The sequence below is a fragment of the Drosophila guanche genome, unplaced genomic scaffold (assembly GCF_900245975.1).
Source record: "Drosophila guanche unplaced genomic scaffold, DGUA_6, whole genome shotgun sequence".
In the NCBI taxonomy this organism is placed as follows: Eukaryota; Metazoa; Arthropoda; class Insecta; order Diptera; family Drosophilidae; genus Drosophila; species Drosophila guanche.
Window position 1 is genome coordinate 4,260,782 of NW_022995754.1, and position 23,931 is coordinate 4,284,712.

At 44.9% G+C, this 23,931-nt stretch overlaps 3 protein-coding genes across 4 annotated transcripts; all 3 read left to right on the forward strand.

The window, feature by feature from the left end:
- Positions 1-1,247: 1,247 nt before the first annotated feature.
- Positions 1,248-3,075, forward strand: LOC117589183 (probable serine hydrolase). The gene is made up of 2 exons (XM_034280906.1): positions 1,248-1,685; positions 1,787-3,075. The coding sequence occupies exons 1-2, from the start codon at positions 1,662-1,664 to the stop codon at positions 2,804-2,806; spliced, it is 1,044 nt and encodes a 347-aa protein (XP_034136797.1). The 5' UTR covers positions 1,248-1,661; the 3' UTR covers positions 2,807-3,075.
- Positions 3,076-3,869: 794 nt separating this feature from the next.
- On the forward strand, positions 3,870-6,042 carry LOC117589184 (serine hydrolase-like protein). The gene is made up of 2 exons (XM_034280907.1): positions 3,870-4,026; positions 4,091-6,042. Exons 1-2 carry the CDS (start codon positions 3,994-3,996, stop codon positions 5,057-5,059), a joined length of 1,002 nt encoding a protein of 333 aa, XP_034136798.1. The 5' UTR covers positions 3,870-3,993; the 3' UTR covers positions 5,060-6,042.
- A 3,459-nt stretch (positions 6,043-9,501) lies between these two features.
- Positions 9,502-20,424, forward strand: LOC117589316 (SEC14 domain and spectrin repeat-containing protein 1-B). Of its 2 annotated transcripts, XM_034281123.1 has the most exons (10): positions 9,502-9,629; positions 12,212-12,551; positions 13,525-13,720; positions 13,781-13,894; positions 13,961-14,135; positions 15,506-16,219; positions 16,282-16,646; positions 16,967-17,493; positions 19,277-19,595; positions 19,651-20,424. In XM_034281123.1, the coding sequence occupies exons 2-10, from the start codon at positions 12,385-12,387 to the stop codon at positions 20,296-20,298; spliced, it is 3,225 nt and encodes a 1,074-aa protein (XP_034137014.1). In that variant the 5' UTR covers positions 9,502-9,629; positions 12,212-12,384; the 3' UTR covers positions 20,299-20,424. The 2 variants fall into 2 exon arrangements, with proteins under 2 accessions (XP_034137014.1, XP_034137016.1); XM_034281125.1 differs by lacking the exons at positions 19,277-19,595; positions 19,651-20,424 and adding an exon at positions 17,554-17,837.
- Positions 20,425-23,931: the final 3,507 nt, after the last annotated feature.

Consider the following 23,931-nt stretch of genomic DNA (forward strand, 5'->3'; position numbering starts at 1 on the left):
GACAACAGCAACAGCAACAGCAGCAGCGGCAGCAACCGCGCCACGAACGGCTGCCGTTGACAAGCAAATTATGGATTCAAGGCCAAAAATTCTCTCTCTGTGTGTGTGTGTGTGCCTGGGAAATGGCACTTTCACTTTGGGGAATGCTCAAGACAATTTGCATAGCATTTTGCCAGGGCAGGAAAAGGAAAGCAGCTCTTGCTCTGCCTCTGTGACTGCACAAGAAGGAGGTTCTTGCCTTGGTGATCCCAAAAGACATACAGACATGATAAATTACTCAAACCTAAATTAAAGATAAATCATGGCTGCACACGAGAATGGAAATGCACAGGGAAATGCACACACCGAAAGCCCTTAAAGTACAGAGAGCCAAATTAGGGTGCTCCCAAAGGTTATGGCAGATGGGAATCTAGAGTTATGAGTTAGTCAAGGATAAAGACAGCGGAAGGTAATCCCCGCGCATTGGTTGACAGCTGGCAAAGGGACTTCCGAGGAGTCGTCTGCAGCTTGGGACATCGTTAAGTAATCGATCTGGCAGCAGGAGCAGCTTAAAGTTTGCCCCTTTCCCAGTCCCCATTTAAGCTGCATGCAACCACAATTTGCTTTACGAACCCTCAAAAAAGGAGAGCGCCGAAAGCAGTGGCACGTGCTCAATGCAGTTTGAAAGGACACCACACGGGCGAGTCATGGTCATTCCAGCGTATCGGTGTGCAGCGGCACAACTCGTTGGGAGCGTCACGTAGTAATCGACACATTCCCCAAATCTCTCGGCAGTTTATTGACTCTGCAACGGACTACGGGCCCACCTCGAAGAGGCAAATTGGATGATTGTACCCTGAGGGAAGGAAATGAAAGCCATATGGCAAAAAAAGCAGAAATATGAAAGGTAGAAGAAGCTCAGTGGTTGAGTGAGTGATGGAAATACTTTCTTATACAGATGATTTCAGATGGGTGCCAGATTGATTCCAGGCTGATTGCAGTAAACTGAAAGGGTATTCATAGTTCAACTAACTGAAAGCTTTCAAACTTATACGCTAAAGCTTTACACGCTCTTCGCACGATCTGGCTAAAGCTCGTTTCAGAGCACAGTTTTCTCTCAAACTTTCGACTGGCAGCAGCTAAAAGTGTATCATGCTTGAAAATATTTTTGCTAAACAACAAATAAGTGTAAAATAAAGCAACAAAAAAGGAAAACAATGTTCAAAATGAAAGATCGATGCAAAACACACCTGAAAGCAGCGCAAAAATAAACATAAATCTTAAAAAATAAACAAAATCAAGAACTAAAATGCGTTCAAGCAAAAGTGCGAAGAGCGAGAGCATTGAAAAAGCTTTAGAGCCGTTTGCTCTCCCACTCTTTATCTCCCTCACTCACGCACGCTAGAACCTGTGCGGTCTCTTCGTACACAAAGCTTCAATGCGCTCTGGAGCGGCGCTCTCTTTGGCAGTATGTCTGCTACAGCCACTGCATGCCGTTTCATTCCACGCACAGCTGTTCGGCATATTGGGTTGTAAGAAGGCAAAGAGAAATGCTTAAAGGCGTACAACACTAATCACACACTCAACATTTACTTAGTCGAGATACTACAGATAATACTGTGGAATTGGATCAAGCATAAAAGTTACCCCGCCGTTCAAAGTTCAATAGGCCGACGGTCGTGATGGGCACTTTGTCGCTGACAGATGTGAGTCAGCGAAATCAAAAGCAGTAGATATTGTAGATGCCGGCATCGATCGATTGCTTACACTATCCAACATGCAACTAAAACCCGTTTCTCTTTTGCAGTACGAGGAGGTGAAAATTCCCGTGCCCTGGGGTCACATATCAGGCCGCTGGCATGGCAATCGCACGGAACGACCGATCCTAGCGATTCACGGCTGGCTGGATAATCTGGGAACCTTTGACCGTCTCATACCGCTGCTGCCCGACTGCGTGGGATTGCTGTGCATCGATCTGCCCGGACATGGAAGATCGTCCCGCCTGCAGCCAGGACTCCACTACTCCGTCCACGATTACGTCTTCATTATACCGCGAGTCATGAAGGAATACGGCTGGCACAAGGTCTCGCTAATGGGCCACTCTTTGGGCGGCATCATTGCCTTTGTCTACGCGGCCCTCGCACCCCACACTGTGGACATGATCATTTCGCTGGACATACTGCGACCGCTGCCCTCTGATCCCAGAGGAAAGGATGTGGATACTTTTCGCAGCCATTTGGAGAAGCATCTGGTGGAAGATGAGCGCCAGGAGTTGGGCAAAATGCGTGAACCGCCCTCCTACACGCTGCCCGAACTGCGGAAAGTACTCGCAAAGGGCAGCTACAACTCGGTGCCACCGAAGGATGCGCAGCATTTGCTCTATCGCCAGGTGGCCAAGTCGCAGCTCTACCCCGATCGATTTTACTTCTCGCGGGATGCACGTGTCAAGTACTACTACCACATGTACATAGACGACGGCTTAGCAGCGGAGTTGGCGCGACGCATCAAGCGAAAGCCCTATCTCATCATCAAGGGTTCCCTGTCGCCCTTTGTGGGACCCCACTGTGACGAGCCCATGTCCATTTTGCGCCAAAACAATCCGCACTTTGAGTTCCACGTAGTGGAAGGCACCCATCATGCGCATCTGCATAATGCCGAGGAGTGCGCCAAGCACATTGTGCCCTTCATCAGACACCATCGTCCACCCCATTTGACCAGCTGGTCGCTGACGGGCAAAGAGTCGCAGCTCAGCTCCAAGGAGCGACGCCGTGCCCAGGAGCAGTTCTTTGCCAGGAGCAAGCAGAGCCAACAGAGAAGCAAACTGTGAGATAAAATAGCGCTTAAAGTGCCACAACTAAATTTGTATTAAATTTAATTAAAGCAAATGATTTTGTACTGTTTTGAGCTATTTCCGTGCACAGATCTGTGCGCATATATAAATAAATATTTCATACAGATAAGACAGTGGCTCTGGCGCTGCCTATATGTTGGGAGGAAGTGAGGCTCCCGTGACACTAGCACACAAATGTATTTAAATTTATATTTTTAGTTAACTTAACTACATCTACCTATAATCCTTGGTATTTAATCCACCGATTCCTCTTATTTGATCTATTTTTAATGTTTTCAATACAAATTAGGATTCCTTTTTGATTTATGATTTTTTGTAATAAAAATTAAAAAAAGATTCATTGTTTTGTATTTTTGTTAAAGTTAAAATAAGAGTTATTCCATACCTTTTATTAAAAAAAAATTAAATTCAATTGATCATTCTTTGAGCGGTGTTTGACCATAAATTAACAACTTTTCCGAATCTATTACCAAAAATTTATACAGAATCCTAATCTATGACAACACGAATATTTACTATTTCCATTTCCTTACTTTCAAAAACTTTTTTAGTTGTTCGCTAATTGCACTGCCCACTGTACCTAAACTTTGTTTATCGCTTTAGCTTACCCACTGCAGCGACCGTTCTTTCGGCTCTCTTTCTTCTGCGCCTACTTCGTTCCTGCAGCTCTTCTCTTCGCTCGCGCTCTCTCTACCGTTCACGCTGCCCAGTTACAGTTATTTCCCAAATGGTAATTGTAATTGTATTTTTTTTGTAATTGTAACACCTTTGGCCATCGTTTTTCCTACCCACCGCATCACTAATGAAACACTACTAAAAACCCAACAATTTCCAAAAAGAGTTTATATGCGCAGGAGATAAGACATGGAAGTAGGCAGCTCTATCCCTCTCGCTCTCTCACACATTTCAGGCGGCTTCTAACGTCTCAAAACGATTCCAGATTCCACCGGCTTTCGGTTGCTGCTGTTTGTTTCCCCAAAATGAACAACGCAGACCGATCACCGACTCAGTCCGCGCGTAGATCTTAGAGCGAACGGTCGCCCAAAATACAAAAAAAAAGCTAAAAATAAGTGAATTTAAATTTTCATAGTGGTAATAAGCACTGCAGATAAGACAGACACACACTTGCCTTAACGCTGATACGCAGTCTGGGCGCATAGTTTATGACAAGGATGGGCACTCTATCGCTGGATGATGTGAGTCGTTTGATAATGCCCAAAAAGTAGAAAAGTGTCCAGAATTTTTTTATGGTTTTTGCAGTTTAAGGCGGTGCAAATTCCCGTGCCATGGGGTCACATATCGGGTCGCTGGTATGGAAATCGAACGGAACGACCCATTCTGGCGATTCACGGCTGGCAGGACAATTTGGGGACCTTTGACCGACTGCTGCCCCTGCTGCCCGACTATTTGGGCATCCTGTGCATTGATCTGCCTGGCCATGGCAGGTCCTGCCACCTGCAGCCTGGCATGCACTACAGCGTCGATGATTATGTCGACATCATTCCGCGCGTAATGAAGGAATATGGCTGGCAAAAGGTCTCCCTGTTGGGCCACTCCATGGGCGCCATTCTGATGTTTGTCTATGCTGCCCTTGCGCCGCATGCTGTGGACATGGTCATATCGCTGGACATTCTAATATCTGAGTGCAGGCAGCCGGAGGGCAACAATCTGCGGCTAGCCGCACACAATATGGAGAAGCATTTGGGCGAGGATGAGCGACTGGTGGGAGGCTGCAGCCGCGAACCGCCCGCCTACACGCTGGAGAAGATGTGCAGTGCCCTGGCCAAAGGCAGCTTCAACTCGGTTCGCCAGGAGGTGGCACACCACATGCTGCACCGCCAGGTGACCCGGTCGCGGCTGTATCCCGGAAAGTATTACTTTTCACGGGACGGGCGGATAAAGTTCATAAACCACGCCTACCTCGATAACGGACTGTTTGCGGAGATGGCACGTCGCATCGAAACGAATCCCTACCTCGTCATCAAGGCCTCCGATTCGCCATTTGTGGGGCCCAGCGAGGCCCTATCTATTCTGACTGCCAATAATCCAAATTTTGAGTTCCACGAAGTGGAGGGCACCCATCATGTGCATCTCAATGAGCCCGAAAAGTGCGCCCAATATATTGTGCCCTTTCTCATTCGCCATCGACCCCCACCGGCACTCAATAGCTGGTCCAAGGAGCAGTCGTTGCAGGGAAAAAAGACATTCCAAGCCAACAGCAAACTCTGAAGTAGCATTAAAAATTCCACTCATAAATGTAGGTACGACTAGGATATTTGCTGATATTTCTTTTTGCGTTGCTGTGCAGCGTGGGTGGATCGAATGTTTGTTCGATTTGCAAACAAAAAAAAGATTACTGAGGAAAGTGCAAGTGCTCCAGATTACACTCCCTATCTATAAGCCCCAATACGCCATAATCTTTTGCTCTTTTCTTTTGGATTTTATTTATCGCTAATCATTTTGATAGCGTAAATGGCATAAAGATTATTGATTTGGTTCTTTGTTGTCGGTGCTCAAGGAAAATCAACATATTTAGTATTAAATTTATGAATCATAGTTGAAGGCAAGTTGTGCTAAATTTTACATAATATTTACTGCCTTTTTGGATACTAATTGATTAATTTTTGACAATTTTCTAGTTGTAACTGTGGTAACTTTTTAGTAGCTTTAATCATCTACCATCTCTCTCCCATATTCTCTGATTTACTCTTATATTTATCAATCTACCAGTTCCTACATCCAATAGCTTTCAATCTGCCCACTTTTGCAATCTTTTTGGACAATTTTGTCAGGTATTTATTAAATTTTCCTCCTCATTGATGGGTGTCAAAGCCAGAGCTTGTGTTCATACCTAAGCAGAGTCAGGTCCTAGCAAGTCCTAGCTACACATCCTCCCCGCTTCCTTCTGTGCGTGTGTTCTTTGCTCATGCCTCTGGTAATTTCCTGCAATTTGTGAGCAATTTTAAGCAGCTTAGTGCTTGAGCGCATTAGAACAATTAGCGCTATCAGCAGTGCCATCCATCCATAGATTCCCGTAGATTTGTTCGTGCACGAAAAGTTAAGCTGGCAGCAAGTCAATGGCAAGTGTCCTTCGTCAGTCCTTTCTGCCATCGAATGTTTATTAATATAAATATTAGAAATAGTTTTAAACTAAATCATTGAATTAATATTCCCCGTAATTAGTAAATGAATGCAAATGAAATGCGGAAAAAGTTGTTGTTGAGTAGTGCCAGGAATGGGACTGGCGCGCTGCTCTGCTTCAATGAAAATTAATTTTCCCGCAGCCTGCTTTTAGGCATGGCAACGAAAAGCAGCCATGAAGAGTGTTGGGTTGGTGAGAGGGGTGGGGTTTCGGCAAATGGCAAGTCCTTCCGTCATACTTATTAATTTAAACACTTGTCGTTGTCCTTGTTGTTACTTTCAGGACGCCTTCCTGCTGTGTCCTTGAATGGCTTTTGTTTTGGGACAAACGGTAGGAGGGATGAGGCGGCCTTCTTTGAATTTTAAACATTTGTTTGTGCCACGCATAATTTCGCTGTCATATTAATATTTATGCGCACCCAGAGAAACTTTTCGCCTTTGTCTTCTCAGTTCGTTGCGCCTCGGATATTCAATCAATTAATGTTACCAAATGGCAGCCACTTTCCCCCCAACGAATTTCTGTTTTCTGCTTCAGTTTTTTTTTGTTCTGGCAAACACTATCGATTTTGCCATTTTATAGAGGTGCGGCTGCTGCTGCTGCTCCTGCCACATACGCACACGTGGCATACATTCTCCCTCCGCATGTGTGTGTGGTTGTGTTTTCGTGTAATCAGAGACGCCGCAGGGTCTCCTTTCATTCTGTTCATTTTTCGGCAGTTTTGAAGGTGAAACCATAAAGCCTTGGCATATGCCTAGATTTTTGCTAAATTAAAGTGGGTTTTGGGGTCGGGCATGAAACGAGCACTTAAAAGATGCCTTTCTGCGGAGAGGGAGGGGCTTGGGCTTGGGTTTGGGCATGGTGCCAAGGGTTAACTCAACGCATTTTCGCTTCCAATTTCAGCAACAATTTGAACTTTTGCCTTTTTTTTGGTGTGATGTTTCTTAAAGTTTTCAAGGAAATGCAGAATTTTGAGAGGAAATTTGATGTTTCTTGTGGGGTGTTGTGGGGTTTCCCTCCTAGAGCTTATTAATTGAAGTTTTTGCGTGCATTTGAGCTTTAATTTTGTTTGAATTTTGATATGAAAAGTTAAGTCTCAAAGATGAAGGCATTTGAAAATGTTTTCCTTGAACTTTTAAGTGTAAATATATTTTATTTAATTAACGCAATAAAGGCGCTAAGGGCAGGGGAAATTCGAGCTTTATTTTGGGCTAATTTGGAACATGTTTCTTTAGCCTACAATTTTACAATTATTTGCCTAAATTTTCTTCCAAATGACATACACTTTTCTGTGATTTAAATAGCTTTGATATGTTTAAGTAAACAGCCCAAAAAACCCCACATCTTTATCTCTTTCGAAACCAATAAGTGAAGCATAAACCAATCTAAACATTCGCCATCATCAAACTAAATCTTCAACTCTCGATACGAAAGCAGCCATAAATATCAAAATTGCCCACAAAAACTGGGACTAGAACTAGGATATGTTGAGCAAGCACAACTACGGAATACTCGTATCCATCCAATAAACATCAACGGCCACACCTATTGATTGGCCCACAAAATGGCCAAAAACTACGGCAGCCAGCCAGCCAAATGATTTAAAACGAGCCACAAGGATCTCAGGACTGACTCTCACTCTCTCACTGTGGAAAATGAAATGGTGGAAAACCCTTAAACCAGTTGAATTATGCAGCGGAGCCTGCTGCCCGCCTTCCGCCTGCTCTCACTCGTGTGGCACAAGGCTTAATAAACCAAACTTAACGAACAACTGTTTAAAATTCGAGCGGGCCTTCGAGTCTGCAATAAATCTGAGGCCACAAACTGCACTCGATTGCCCGGGGGCATGCAACGTCTTCTCCGGATGTCTATCTCTCTCACTCTCTCTGGTCTGGTGTGTGCGAAAACGTGTGCGCAATTTTTGCAATTTTCTAATAGCCGCTAAAGCGCTCAGGGGGGGGTTAGGTGCTGGTACAGGGGATTCTGGGATGTGTGGGGTTTCGGCTGTTATTAAAAAAACAAGTCAGGCTACATTTCACGTACGATGATGATGCTGGCTGGCTGGCTGGCTGCTGCTGCTTCGCTTCTTGCATGACTTTTTGTTTTTAAGTCGAGCGGAAGTGCTTTCGACGCCATTTTGTGGTCGGCCAGGCTGCAATTGAGTGCAGGCAGTAGTCCTTCACTCCACATCCTGCCACGCTCGCACTCTTCCCTATGCCCTGCCCTTCCTTTCTCTGGTACGTGCCTCACTGGACGGGCACGCACTTAAAGTTTCATTGAACAATCTATCGCGGACCCTAGGCCTAGTCCAAGTATCTCCCACCAGGCCCCATAGATTTCTTTTAAGCAGTGAAATGGAAAGTCGCTGTCCCTCTCTGCCACCCACAACCCGCCATTTGCATTTCTCGCAAGCTTTAGCTGGAATTTCTCTGTCGATCCCCGCATTCCGTTGGACAGGCCGATGGGCCCATTAAATCTGCTACAATTTACTTGTGATTGACATGTTTATAAGGGTCTTAACCCTTTTTTTCTTTTTGGGGTGGCATAACATTTGCTTTTGGTTCCACCCTCCCTCTCAATTTTTGATGGGAATGGGAAGTGAAGCCTGAAACGGTTCTGGTTTTATTTTTACTTTCTTTTTTCATCAGACACACACAAATAAATCTTTGATATTTGCCCTGCCAGAGGAGCATACTAAATATCCTTTTTTGCATTTTTAAGTTTATTTTCCTCTACCTCGTTACTCGTTCTTTGTTTGTTGTTGCAAAGAGAGAGAGAGAGAGGGAGAAAAGTGGACAAGAATTCCTGGTATTGGAATCCGATGGACAACACAATTAAAAGTTCCCACGTTGTGCGATACATGAATAAAACAACAAAGAGTTGATGGATTAAGTATACCGAAATAATCGAATGGTAGATACCCTAGAAAAACTGCAAGTTGCAAGAAAGAGAGAGAGTTGCGAGGGAGATAAAATTAAAGAATCAAAATCCATTGTAAACATAAAACTCTGTTAAAATATTTTTTACACATTCAACACAAAATCCAGCGATGAAAAGACAGAGCCAAACAGATAATGAGCGTAAGATAGAGGGGAGGGAAGTCGTTGGAGAGAGCCGCAACAGAATCTCCGATATCTCCATCAGCGAACAAAACGCATGTTTTGTTTTAATTTTGCGCACTTGGCGGAAAAGAAACTCCAGACGCCACAGCCCCAACCCCAACTCCAATTGCAGTTGAACCAACACATGCGAACAGGTTTTATGTGGCGGCCCATAAAAAAGGGCAAAACGTGCAAGTAATCAGTCGGATCAGCGGGTGAGGGGGCAGGCAGCAGCAGCAAAAACAAACGTACCCAATTGATATGCAGAGAAACAACAAAAAACAGCTGACACGCGACCAACTCGAACTGCAACCGGGCGCACCAGCTCGAACCCCCATGAACGAACCCAGCTCAGCTCGAGTTCGCACCCAACTCAAACCAAGTTCCGCTTAAGCTTTTCACGCAGCCGCAGATCCAACCAAAAACGCGGCTCAAACTTCAACTTGAACGCGTGAATTGTGCGGACGGTCGTGGCGGATGATTGCGAGCGGTTTTGCGGTTGCGGTGCGGTACGCTGGAGATACTCGTAATAAAAATTAATCCGTTTGGGAATTCGAAAGTAAGACAACAACAACCATAACTTGTCGGGCAAATCGAGTATCAAGAATCAAGAATCGATAAGGAAGAGTTCTTGGAGAACTTATTTGCGCGAAACTTTGAACATAATTCAAGTCAAATTACAAAATACAACCCAAGAATGAACTGCAAAACTCATTTGGAAACCAAAAAAAACATTTGTCAGCTGTTAAAACAAATTTTGTGGAGAAATGTTAATGGCTTTTTGTTGTTGCCGATGTTGCTGGTGTTGTTGCCGCTGCCAGTTGAACTTTTCAATTAATTTAACAGCCCGTTTGCCGTTGTTCATTTTCGCCTGCCCCGCATAGATCTTATCGTCATATCATAAAACAAAATAAAAGCTGCCCCGAAGAGTCAACGTCAAAGTCGAAGTCGCAGTCGCAGTCTGCCCGTCGTCATCTGAGGAGAGAGAGAGGAAAGAAAAAAAAGTTCTCAAGAAAGTTTACCAAATTGAAAGAAAACAAAACAGAAACGAAACTCAAACGGTTGATTGTTGTTGCTGCTGTTCTGTCTATTTTAGTCGCATTTTTACGTGCCGCAAGCAGCAGCAGCCGCAGCAGCAGCATCCACAGACGTAGAGGTAGACGCAGTTGGAGCCGAAAAGGTGTGCCCCGTTACCGCTTCAAAGTTAGCGCAAAGCGGAGCATTACCTGCCCTGCGGGGGTCGCAATTTTCAGCTACCCCTTTTTTCAATGTCCAAAATGTGGAGGGTACTCTAGGGGTATATAGTTTTAGGGTATAACAGAGAAAAGAAAAGGAATTTTTGGAAAATAATTCCTTTAGTTCCGCATGTGAAGCGTTGTTCCATGAGTGTCTACCATTTACTTGACTTATTTTTCTGCCCATCAACCCAACTTAAAGTAAACTTTCAATTAGCGAATCTTCCAAGCAACAAATGTGAATAATGGGTATCCCATGGCATAAATATTCTCCTCCATGAGCCATGAGCATTCTTACATGATTTCTGCTACTTCGTTTTGTGATTCTTTTTCTGCTGAATCCTCATATAGACATAACTCTTCCATTCCATATTTATTTGCAAGTAATTTTTAGACTGACATTTGAAACCAGAAAAATATGTTCATGCTCATGCCGGAAAGCTGCTTCTGCAAGGTATTCTTTTTTTTTTGCTCAGGCCTTTATGCCATTAATTGAAATTCAATGCGGAAGAGGCGTGGAGTGGGGGGACAAGTGGAAGAAGCTGCAGTAGCAGTGCCATGGCAGAGAGAGAGAGAGGAAAAAACCGCTACCTATCTACAGCTATGACAATTATTACAGCTTCCTCTCCTAAAAGCTACCCAAAGGAACAGGTTGCTGCTACGCTGCTGCTGCCACTTCATCAAACCCAACCCAACCCCAACCTCAAGTCCCATTCCAACACCATTCCATCGAACCAAAGCAGTGCAAATTGCTCAAACAGGCATAGAACATAAAAAAAGCAGAGCAAGTTTGTAAGAGGGAGAAAAGGAGATAAAGACGGTGCAAGCGACTGAGCGGGTCGGGTCGGGTCTGTGTCTGGCTCTGGCTCTGTAGCAGGAGAGACCACTTACGCATAACTGTAAGATAGACGGACTTTCAAGCAAACAGGATTTTTGTTGTTGCACTACAACGACCGTACACACATTCAAGTGAAAGAATTACTGCACTCTCATCAGCTCTCTCTCTCTCCTTCTCTCATTCTACTATGTATGTTATGTGTGTGAGTGTGTTGCGTTTGAGTTAATGCCGCGCCCCTTATCAGCCGGGAAATTAAGTTCAAACTGCCGCTGCTGCTGTTGACTGCCTGCCTTGGGTATGGCCGCTCTCTGGCATAGAAAAAAATTTAACTTCAATTTGTGTCAAAATACTCATGCGCTAAAATGGAATTTTTCCATTAGTCTCAGAGAGGCAGAAGGAGCTGGAGAGAGAGGAGACTGGACCAGCAAAAAATTAGCAATTGGGGCAACGAAGCAGGGAATACACTTTGGGGAAACGTTCAAACAAAAAAAAGCTTTAAAATATTTTTTATTTTTTTAATCAAATTGGAAGAGACAATGTCAAGTTTCAGATGTGATTCTATACAGAGAACGATAGGTTAACGACCGATAATATATTATTTCGATTCTGTATCAAATTTGCATTCATTTTCATCAAACCTGTAAATTTAGATTGGATTTTAGATGGAATGAATGGAAACAATATTAAATTTGCCGATTTGAATACAAAATTCCAAAGCTAACGATTGTCTATGTTCCCATACTGCTTCCAGAAATAATCTCCCTGTATCCTCAAGCTCCTCTTCATAACACAAATACCCTCTCTGTTAGGGCATGCAAACAACAAACTACTACAAAAACTCTTAAACTAACATGAAAATAGTGAAAATCATGCGGAGAGACTGGCTCTGGCTCTATCTTTGGCTTTGGCTTTGGCTCTGTGGCTCTGACTTCGGCTAAAGACAAACTTCAGGCAGCTGCAACTTGTCAAACGTGTTCCCCAACAAAGTCGCGCGGCATTTGAAAATGTGCAGCAGCATTGTGCAGCAGAGGCAACCTCACATAACTGTGACTTGTATTAATTTTTCAGCAAACAAAAAAACAAATCTTAAAATAGCATTTTCCCATACCGCACACGTATCGTAGCAATGAGACACAAAAGCTTCAATTAACAATTCAAGAGAAGCCGCCTCATCCCGACAATCCCGAACATCATCTGCATCATCATCAACATCAACCCGAAGAACGTAATCCCTTGAAGCCATGGAGGAGGACGTGTTGAATGCGCTGCAGACGCGCAGCGCCTATCTAACCGGCGGCTTCGATCGCCAGCAGCGCATCATATTCGTGGTGAATGCCTTCAACGATCTACAACTATGGAATCGTCGCTATCTACAGCTGACTCTTGACTATCTCAAGCGTTCGCTCAGGTGAGAATATCGGGAATTACAGAACAGAGTTACAGAAAGAACAGACCAAGTGGAAATGCCTTTTAAATGCCGACAACTAATTAGCATGTGGCCGAAATATGCAAATAACCCGCAGATGAAATACGTTTTCTTTTTTTTCTCCCAACTCTCTTTCATTACTTCTGGATGGGGAATGGGTCTATAGGCTTGACAATATCTGGTTATTTATATGCAAAGTGTCACTGAGAGTTAAGTAAATGTTTAAAAGCTGCTCTAAAGATGCTCGGCATTGTCTGTCATTCAGCGGAACTGTCTTCAAGGTTCGACTGCGGAATGCTCTTTTGTAAGATGTTTTGGGGCGAGGCTTGTTAAAATGTTATAGCAGGGGAATGTCTTTGATGATTGATTGAAAATTAATAGATTTGAATGCTGTAGATGGGTTTTCCACTAGAGACTATTTCTGAGATATATTTTCAAGAGATATTTTCTTGCCAAGTGTAAGTAAAAAGTCCCCAAAATCCATTCGAAGAATTAATCTTATTTCAATAAATATTTTGTGATCATAAATAAAAATTCTTCACTTACATTTTCCTGCTGCATATTTCGATTTCTATGTAATCTGTAAAGAGGGAAAGCAAAATGTAGTCAGCGGCAATCAATCAAAACAACAACTTCAAGTATCTCCCCTTGCTTCCCCTCCTCCCACCACCATTTAGGTAGGCCGTTTAGAGCAACGCCCCTCTTTTGTTTTCACCCGAAAAACAAGCAAATTGTTAAATTTTACGAGGCAGCAATCAAACAGAAAGAGACAGACAAACCCCTTATGAATTATGGATATTTTGATCGTGATCAATCAGCCACCAAACATTGGGTCAACAGAGATCTTTAGACTCTCTAATTAAAAGGAAACTCCACTGGCAGCCTAATGAAGCATTTAGCTGCGGACCTTCTCCATTGTAACCCCAATCTTCCATCCAATCTTTTTGGCTTTCAGCGCTTCGGTGTTGCAGAATGGAGTCAGCGTGATTGTGAATGCCCAGGAGAGCAGCAGTCGGATCAGTCGCCAGCAGGTGCGTCAGATCTACAACCTCTTTGGTGGCGACATCAGTGTGGATCTGTATCTAGTCAGGGCGGAGGGATTCTGGGAGAAGCATGTGGAGCCGTGCGCCAAATCGCAGACAAAGGGAGAGGTAAAATCAAACAACCAGAAAAACAAAGGTAAATACTTCAACTCCCTCTTCCATCCATAGCCTTTGGTCTTATCCAAATCACGTCTGACAAAATTCATTGATCCTCACAATCTGCCGGAGGAACTGGGCGGCACACTGCAATTCAACTACGATCTGTGGCTGCAACAGCGCAAGGCAAGTGCCACAAATTCAATTGGTGGTTTCAGTCAATTAAAATTCCTTTTCTCTATTTATGCACAGTCCATTGATGAATTCACCAAATCGCATGTCCAGACTCTGGCAGGCATGGAACAGCTGCTGACATTGCTGCGGGGCAACAAGGCGATGCGACCAACGGAAGCGGATGTGGAGCTGAAGAAGTGCGCCCAGTTGCATGCCCGAGTCCAAAGCAGCATCGAGGCAGCCATCGACATGGGTGAGTCGCGTTCTACGATTTGCAGTTTAATTTCAAATCAAATTTGGAATCCAATTTAGCATCGTGCTGTTACGAATCGAGTTTGTGGCTCAAGTCATTTGTTTTTAACAGCAACTTCAAGCAATTAACATAATTCAAAGTGCCCTCGAAACGTGTTGCTTGATGGAGAGGCGGGCACGGAGGTTGGTAAACAGAGACCCAGAGACAGAGACGAAGAGGTAGATAGGCTGAGACACATATGTGACAAGTAAATCATTGAATTTTGAGCGTATGTTTTCCATTAGAAATGTGCTCCACCACGTTTGGCAAACTCGTTATTCCCGTTTGTTTTAGCTTTTTGTTTGCTTGTGGGTTGGCTTTATTGACACTGAATAATTTTGAAATAATGCCTATAGATTTGAGGCCTACAAAAGGTCTTAATGGAGATAAAGAAACATGATCAATAATATTCAAAATGCGTCAAGGGACAGGCAGGGACAAATGGCAAACTTTTGAGATTTTTGGTTTCTTAGAAGTTATTTTTTGTGAGAATTTTTAGGGAATTATCCCAACAACTCTTGCGGTGAATGACTCTCCCTGAAATGGAATTTGCTTTGAAGGAAACATAAGAAGATTTATTTAAATGTTTCCAGGAAGTTCTGTTTCAGCAATTCTGAAGAAACGATCTCTAAATAAATTTATATTTTTGTCATTAGGCTGGACAATTTATTGGAAAAGTTCTTTTGAGTAAATGAAACCCCAGTTGTATTTCTGATGATATTTCTTTTTTTTTATTAAATTCTGAGACCTTAATCTTCAGGCATTTAAAAAAATACTAAAGTGTAGATAAAAAATGTTTTTATATGACTAAAAATAATTGAAAAAGTCGCTTCAAGCAGTGGCTGCCCTTGAAAATACACAATAAATTGATACTTTATTGCACAATTCCCAGGCAGGGAATTCCTTACTCCTTTATTGGCTTCTTTGAGTTATTTTTGTTTCGTGCTTTTTGCGGTTTGCGATCAGCTTTAAGTGTGTTGGACAGTGCTTCGACTTTAATTTCAACAACTTTAACCGAGTTCTTGGCAGCATTAATGAGGGGGATTCGTGCGAGTGCGTGGGTCTGTCTGGCAGAAAACAATGAAACAGAGACAGAGACAGAGACAGCGACAAAACGTGACCTTTCACTTAAAAGCCACAAAAGTCGTTGATGCGCAACGAAATGGCGGCACATGCCGCAATCCACTAGCAACAGAATGAAATGAGAGGTTTCACTTTTGTGTGTGAACAGCGATAGAAAGATTCCCCGGCAGAGATTCCTGCTCAATGGGAGCCCCAGAGTGCCACAAGATACATTTCTTTCTTTCTCTCTCTTTCGTCCCATTGTTTAGGTAACTCGATCTTGGCGCGCTTCAACGAGGTCTACGAGCCGCAGGCCACAGTGCCACAAGCGGCCGCACCTGTTGCACTCGAGACAACAGCCCCTGCCCCTGCACCTGCGCAGAGAGGTCCCCCGCTGCCGCCGGATCTGTGCTGCGAGCGGACCCGCATCGAGCTGCGGCTCAACGAAATTGAGAAGAAGCAAACGGCGATACGCACCGCATGGCTGGAGCTGCTGCGTTCGCTGCGGGAGGCACGCGAACGGGGCACACTCGAGGAGGGTGTGGCCTTTGTCACGAACTGGATCCTGCAGCAGGCGGAGCAGCTGCTGGGCCGCCAGCGCAGCGTGGGTGGGGATGTTCGGGTGTGCGAGAGCCTGCGCTCCGCCCACGATCAGCTGGAACTCGAGTGCCGCGACACCTACGGCTGCTACGCCGAGCTACTGTACAAAATCGAACGCTTTGCCGAGGATCGACAGGGCGAACAGTTGCAGGATCTGATCTCGCAACGCGACTTTATGCAGTTTGTGTGCCGCTCCTTTGCCAAGCGGCTGGAGCGAAGAAGGAACATTCTAATGACTGCCTTAAGGTACCACCGCCTGCTGGAACACTTTGAGGAGCTGCTGACCACCGGTAACCATGTGGTAGAGGTGGACAGCCGCTCCCTGGAGTGGCACGAAGCCGAGCAGCTGCTCCTGCAGCTGAAGACGAACCAAAACATGTTGGGTGAGTGGGATCCAACATCGAACATTACACAACGATCGAACATCAATCGAACTCCCACACAGGCAACATCGAACGCGAACTTGTGCGCGAGGGCGAGAAGCTCAGCGACATGTTGGCCATGCCGGTGAAAGACGCCCTGGGCCGTGACCTCCAGCTGGACTACAGCCCCGATATTGCCCGACTGCGACGCCAACTCGATGCCAGCCGCACCAGACGTCAGGTGTGCGGCCAGCGGCTGGCGCTGCAGCGGCTCACCTTGGAGCAGGTGACCCACATTCATGCGTACGAGGAGGACGCGCGGCGGGCCCGCGACTGGCTGGGCGAGCTCTATGCGGTCTTGTTGCGGTGTCACTCCCATGTCGGCTGCAACATACACGAGATCCAGCTGCAGAAGGACGAGCTGCAGGGGTTCGAGGAAACCGGTCGAGTGAGTTGTTGTTTTTTCTCTTTTTCTTTTTGGGCTTGCATTTGTTTTTGGGGAAAAGCTTTCAAGATAAATGAGAGCGAGAGAGAGATGGGCAGAGGGGCAAGTTTTGACCGAGACAGTGTGTCCGGTTGTGGTATTTGTATGTGGAACTGTGGATATGTAGATATACTGTATTATTTATGTATTTAAAATGTTTTAAATAATTTTTTGATTTAGTGTTTCCTAGTATTTTTAATAACTTTTCCATATTTTATTATTTTATTTATGTTAAACAAATTTTTTGTTATTTTAAACATGTTTTTATTTATTTCCCCAATCAGAGCATCTACAATTATGGCTGCCAACTGGTGGAGGCCTCCCAGACTTTGCGTCTCTGCTGCAAGCTGGAGCAAAGTGCGACTGAAACCGGAAACGAATGTGAGCCCCAGAACATCTCCCACCAGCTACAGCACACCTGGCACAGCCTACAGTCGATTGCCCAGGAGCAAATGACCCGCCTGCGCGTCTCGGCCGTGTTCCATCGCAGCGTCGAGGCCTACTACCGCCAGCTGAGAGAACTCCGCCCGCTGCTGACGAAGGAACTTTCCGCGCAGCTGCAGCAGCATCAGCGACAGCAGCACAATCGCAGCAGCAGTGGCATCAGCAGCGATGCCGAGGCCGAAACGGAGGCGGAACTGTCACCGGGCGGTCCCTCATTGGGGGTGCTGCCGCTGCCGCCGCGGCTGCAGCGACACCTGCTCGCCAGGGAGCAACTGCTCGTGGAGGTGGGGCGCATGGTGAGGCTGGGTAGGCTGCTTAAGAAGCGACTGAAGGAGCCGTTTGTCTTGGATGCCCTCACAGGCAAAAGGTGAGTGTTCCCAGGGTAACCCTCTACCCACTTTTTTCTCTCTCTCTCTCCACCCTGCAGCAGTTGCGTGAGTGCCTGGACAGTGGACTTTGAGCATGCCAACGGCTCATTCATTATGCTCAACGCATAAACCTCTGGCGGAAAAAGCGTTGTGCATATAAACTATGGAAAAAGGGAAAGATTTCCACTGAAATCCCAAGAGTTTGCAAGAGAAAACCAAACCACAGCAAAAACAACTAAAACTAAAAAGTAGTAAGGCATAAAATTAAAAGAAATGACAAATTGGGTATTAAATCAAGCAAAACAGAACGATTTCTGAATGCTCTAATAAATTTAAAACTGCAGATGATTCCAAAAACTTTCTTACCAAGGTATTTCAGAACTGCTTAAACAAAAGTAAAATAAGTTTCATCTGCCAAAGGTGCTCAAAACCACACAACAATTCCTAAGTAACCCACAAAAAAGTCACAAAGAAAAATCAAAAATAAATTTTTGACAGAATAAAACAAATGTCAAGCGACGCACCACCGCCAACAAATAAGTAAAGCTACAACAACCACTAAAAATATATATGCATAGAGACTAAAAGATCTATCAGAACTAAATGGGAAACCCAAAAGAGAGATCCCAGCAATAGTCTATTTAAGTGCGTGGTCCAGTGCGGTTCAGCGTTCGCTTTTCTTCGGAGATCTATGCGAGGCGGGAAAAAAACGTTGTGAAGGCGCGCGAGCAACTGTCAGGTTGTCAAATTAATGAAACACTCAGCCACACAGAATACTAGAAAGTATATATATATTATATATATAAACGGGAAGAATATTTAGAGGATTTTGCCGGCTGGAGAAGACACGCCACGAAGTGGGTCAAAAGTGAGGAAAGTGATAATTTTAGAAGTGTCTTCATGGGTAGCTCTCGCTCTCTCTCTATCTCCCATGCTAATCCTGGCAAAGTGAATAATTAGAGACTACAATTATCAGTTAAACAGAGAGAGAGAGAGACACATCATCCCCTTGTGCCACCGCCCTGGCCTCGAGCCAAACGCGTGTTCCCGTGCATTACGTCAAACTAATTGTACCGCCCAGCCAGAGGCGCCACAGCAGCCCGGACACAACGAACCCGAAACCCCGAATATGTTTGCCCGATTTCGTAATTTGTTTGCCAAATCAAAGGGCGATGGGGAAGAGGAGGAGGAGGCAGTAGTCCCCACTCGACCGGAAGTGCCCAGCATTGTGGTAGAAGAAGTGCCCGATGTGCTAGAGCAGCCAGAAAGTGAGACCCAAACGGAAACTGAAATCCCCGCTGCCGCTCCTTTGGCCAGCGAAGAGGAGGATCTTGCCAATGGGGATGCCCTTAGCGGCTCCAGCCAGGAGCTCAGCAAACTCCTCGAAGCCATCAATGCGGCCAGCAAGCTCCCGGAGCTGAGCAGCGAAGATGCCGCAGAGGATGATGAGGATGAAGACGATGAGACGGCCAGCACTTCGAGTGTCAAGACAAAGATAGCCAAAGCCTCCATCGAACGTGACATAATCTTTGAGGAATCCGAAGAGGAGTCGGAGAGGGAGGAGGAACACGATGACCAGGGGCAACCCCTCAAGAGTCTGGACAAGATCAAAGCGCTCATACGAAATGACAGCGAAACGTATCCCCAGAGCGACTACACGGACGACAACGACAACGAAACGGAGGAGCCAACGCCCTCGCACTCGCGCACTGCCTCATTGGATTCGGGAGCGGCAGCAGCAGCAGCATCCCCAGATAATCAACGTCTCTCTGGTGATTTCAGTGTCGTGGCCGATGAACTACCGCTGGACAGCAGCCCCAGTCCCCTACTCCACGACAGTGGACGCACCAGCAGCGCCAGTGGCAGCGAAGTCACCGGGGAATCCGCACCAGCAGCCACTTTGAGGATTGTGCCCACGGGAAGCAATGAGCTGGCCTGTGCTGCCATCTCCCACAAGCTGGGAGCCATAGCCGAGGTGGCCGAGTCCCTGGATGCCGTCATACGGGATGTACAACAGCAGGAGCAGGGAGGTGGCGGTGGCCCTGACATGTCCACTACGAATGGCGGCAGTGGCGTTCACAAAAAGTTGGGCAGCATTGAGGTAAGGGAAAAGGGTTTTCCAATAAGCGAAAAATTAATCTAATTTGCCTTTGTAGGACTGGCAATCGCGCTCTACGGAGGATGAATCCTTTGCCACTGCCTCCGAGGGCAACTTTACACCCAACTCCCATTCATCCTCCTTCCAAACGGCCTCCTACATTGGCTCCGCCAAGAACTCCTTCGATGAGGCGGACGAGTCCACGCTGAGCACCTTTGAGATACCGGAATTGCCGCCATCGCCCGTGAACATGTCCTTTGACAGCTCCGAGCTGAGTTATTTCTCTGCCCGGCAGCAGCAGACGCTCAAGAGCGAGGATCAGGATAGTGTGGCGGATGTGGCAGAGTTGCATAGTCAGAGTGTCACCCCGACGCCGGATGAGGATCAGCAGCAGCAGCAGCAGCAGCAGCAGCAGCAGGAGTATCTGCTGCCACTGCCCCTGCCACAAGCCATCGAATCGGATAGCGAAATGGAAGGCTTTAGCCTGGCCACAGGCATCACCACAGAGCTGGGTCCACGCTCATCCACTGCCCACACACCGGAGGTGAGTGCCACGAGGTGTGCATCCTCATCTGCTGCTGCATCTGCATCTGCCGCTTTTGATCCAGATTCCACTAACCCCAACGCACCGAAACCGCCAGCCTCCTGGCGGCGCAGTAAATACTACGAGAATATAACAAAACAAACGATCAAGGGATTCCTCTAGTACCCACAGATATCCATCTGTCTGTCTGTCCCACCAATTAATACGCACCATTTGCTGTCCCGAAAAAAGCTTGCCATTAATTACCACAAATATTAGTTGGCGTCTCTTATTTTTCATGATTTTTTCCCTCTCTCTAAATGTATTTTTGCTCATGAGCTCAAATGCGTTTTTTTCCTTTTCGTTTTGTTTGTTTTGCATGAGATTTTTGCTTTTGTTTCTTGTGTTTATTTATGATTTTAGTTGAATTTTAGTTTAAGGCTTTGGCAAAATTAGAGAATTCCAAAATTTATCGAAAAATTAAACGAAAATTATTTATAATTAAATGCTGGATGAAAAATTCACTACAAGAAGTCAACATTTTTGCCATTATTTCCATAAATTATTAATAAACGAAACCACATATATTTATTTATAGTTCTCTTTCCCATTTAGTCACAACAAATATAGTGCAATTCAAATGAATATTTGACGAATGTTTTACCCCACAACAAAAAAATAAAACTAATCAATTGGAATGTTTGTCAATAATACTATTTCTGGCCTCAAATTTCAGCTAAAATTTAAGGTTTTTAATACCATGTTTTGTCAAGTAAGTAAACGGGGAAATATTTATTTGGCTGAATATTTTGGTTAATTTTTTCCTCAATTATTTTTAGTTTAAAAAAACAAAAAGTTTATATTGCATACTTGTAGGCTGTTGTTCTCGGCAACAAACTGATCTCTTCATTAACCCTTTGCCGCTCTCTGGTATTATTTTTAACCCCACATCATTAGAGAACTTTTGTCGAAGTGGGTGGCCCGCTTCATCGCTCTTTAAGCATTTAAGGCGCTTCCTGGGGTCTGTCCCTCAAGTGATTTCAATTATGTGAAATATGAGCTGTCAGGAGGGGTGGCCGGCCACTGCTGTCAGAAGGGGTTACGTATCGAAAACATTTCAAAAGGGAAAGGGGATTCTATTCTGGATGGGGGAACCAGGCGCTTTGTGGCACTGTGACTGCCTCAAGTGCCTCATTAATTTCAATTAAAAAGAAATAAATAAAATTATCAAGTATAAATGTTTGTTGTGTGTTGGTTGAGTGTGAAAGAAATCTACTTAAGCAAAAGAAACGACCAGAAATCCTCTTCAGAGCGCAATCATCTACAAAAAGTGAAAGATCTTTGAGTATTTTTGAGATAATTTTCACACAATTTGATCAGATTTCGTGAGGAGAAAGAGAGAATGATTCCATAAGATAATGAGGCTGCTGGCGAAAGACTCAATGATTGCTGCAGCTGTGCCACATGCAATGTGTGGCACGAACGGAACGAGCTGCAAGCTAAAGTCCAGCTTCACCAAACGCATTTTGAGATGCTCTCAAGTAGCGGAAAATACTTCAATAAAGTGGGATAGAGTGGGGCCAAATCATAGGGAGAGAGTGGCAGCGAGGGGCTGCCTGAATTTCTCAGAATGCGGGCGGTCGGTTGGTCCGTCATTTCAGGGCCGTTCCCGCGCACCCTTTCCCCTGCCTCCCCTTCTATCGTATATTATGACGCGATGCAGTCAGGTTGTTGCGTTGCCTCGCATCTCTCGCATCTTTTCTCTTCTTTTCTGTTTTGCCATATTATTAAAGTACCCAAAGCGGCACTTGAGCAGCATGTAGTTGTTGCTACCCTCTGCTTGTAAGGGTATATAAGTTGGGTGCAAAGAAAGATCCTCCGCCCACCATTGCTAAAGTTCCTGCAACAAAAGCAGCAATCGCCCCTCTACAGGGCACCAAAAGTACGACTCTCTCTGTACGTACTTGTGCTCCCTCTCTGCACCTTTTGTGTTGGTATTGTAATTGCTGAAAAGCCGGGCGCAGGGCATTAAAAATTGAAATCATGAATTAACGACGCACCAAATGCCAAGAGCACTTGTTTATTTATGTCGCCTGCCCCTCTCCCGATCTCTTACGCTCTCCCTCTCTCTCTCTCTCTCGCTCTCTGGCATTCTGGCATTCCGAGCCGGCTTTTTTCCCATAAACTGAGCTTAGCGAGCGCCAAGAGAGCAAGCAACAGAGAGAGAGAGAGAGAGAGAGCAACGCAAAGGAAAAATATTGCAACTGAGCGAATCGGTTATAATTCCCATCTGTTTGCTGTTGCTGCTGCGGTGCTGCTCTCCATGTGCTTCTGGCGCTCAGATCCACCGTTGTGGCGCTCTCGCCTGCGATCAGGCCCCACTGCCGCCTGCCGCCTGCCGCTTGTCGCTGCCACTGGGTGCCACTGCTGGCTGACTGCAAAGACTTGGTCAGTCTTGGTCCGAAGTTTGCGTCGTACGGTTGCTCGGCAGGCGGCACGCGCGCGTTTTGTTACTCTTCTTCACTCCCGATGTGATCACATCATTTCCACACTTTGCGAATATAAAAACAAATCTATGTAAATTAAATTAAAGGAAATAAGCAACCCAACAAAAACAAAACTACAAAACTACACTAAAACACTCTTAATAAGCCATAATTTACCCAAGAATATATTGTAAATTGCCATTCAAAAATTCTTGGCGCTAGTTTTTTTGTGTCGTCTCGAAAGTCACAAATTTTGTTCTAAATTTATTGTTGTTGCTGTCAGAAATCTAGTTGATGGACGACCCTCAAAGCGTAAAATCGTCTATGCCCAAACAAATAGTATGCGCAAAATAGAAATGTTGACATAGAAATGCGAAAAAGCGAAAAAGCGAAATGTATTTCGAAACATTATTAAAGAAAATACATTTGCAAAATTGTTGAAAAGCCAAACAAATGTATGCTTGCCGCACAGAGACGTGATTTTGAGTCATTAGCTGATTTTGTAGATGGAAATGATTTGCTCTCAGGTTCCCTTCAAAAGTTTCATGCAACAAATTGCAGTGAGTCATGGGCAGTGAAAGATCTGAAAGTTGTGTGTTTTCTGGTGCCCAAAAGTTCAAAGATTCTTACCCCAAACTGAATCATGTATCTAAACGCTCCATAAAATGTTTCCTTTTGGACAAAAACACAGGCATAACGCCAACCAAATTGTTAGTGTAAACGTTTCAAAGTTCTCTAGCAACCAAAAACAAAAATATTTATTTATAGAATTGAGGAAAAGTACAATTAAAATAGTTTACATTACGCCCAGCGGCCAGAGCCAGGCGGCTATTAAAAATTGAGAGAAAACCAAAAAAAAAAATTACCTAATCGAGGCAGCAACAGCAGCAGCAGCAGCAGCAGCAGCTGGCTGCAGCCACAGGGCACAGGCATCCCCTCCATGGCGTATACGTAATTTAGTCAAAAATAATATAAACCATATCTATCCAAAAGGAACAATCGGTGACGACTATGATGGTTGATGTGCTGCCAATGCAAATTGGCACATCCATCAATGCAGAATGTATCTTTTTTGACGCACATCCACATCCGTGTGCGAATATATCTCTCGAGGAATCAATCGTATCTAGGCTAGAACAACAGCAAATTACTCAATAGTTTTACGTGTTTAAAAATAAGCACAAATCGAGCATTGTCATCAATGGGAGAGGGAGAGAGAGCACGAGCACTTTTGTGTTCTTTTGTGCACACGCATCAAAGGCAATTATTCTCAGGCTCAGGCTCAATATGCAAAGATCTCTCGCCATATAGTGGATCGTAGGTATATATA

Bases quoted from the DNA above. Each gene is read 5' to 3' on its own strand.
- LOC117589316 (XM_034281123.1), top strand. From the start codon at position 12,385: ATGGAGGAGGACGTGTTGAATGCGCTGCAGACGCGCAGCGCCTATCTA. The intron at 13,895-13,960 runs GCAAGTGCCACA...ATTTATGCACAG, and splicing joins TGTGGCTGCAACAGCGCAAG to TCCATTGATGAATTCACCAA. The intron at 16,647-16,966 runs GTGAGTTGTTGT...TTCCCCAATCAG, and splicing joins GGTTCGAGGAAACCGGTCGA to AGCATCTACAATTATGGCTG.
- LOC117589184 (XM_034280907.1), top strand. From the start codon at position 3,994: ATGACAAGGATGGGCACTCTATCGCTGGATGAT. The intron at 4,027-4,090 runs GTGAGTCGTTTG...TGGTTTTTGCAG, and splicing joins GCACTCTATCGCTGGATGAT to TTTAAGGCGGTGCAAATTCC.
- LOC117589183 (XM_034280906.1), top strand. From the start codon at position 1,662: ATGGGCACTTTGTCGCTGACAGAT. The intron at 1,686-1,786 runs GTGAGTCAGCGA...TCTCTTTTGCAG, and splicing joins GCACTTTGTCGCTGACAGAT to TACGAGGAGGTGAAAATTCC.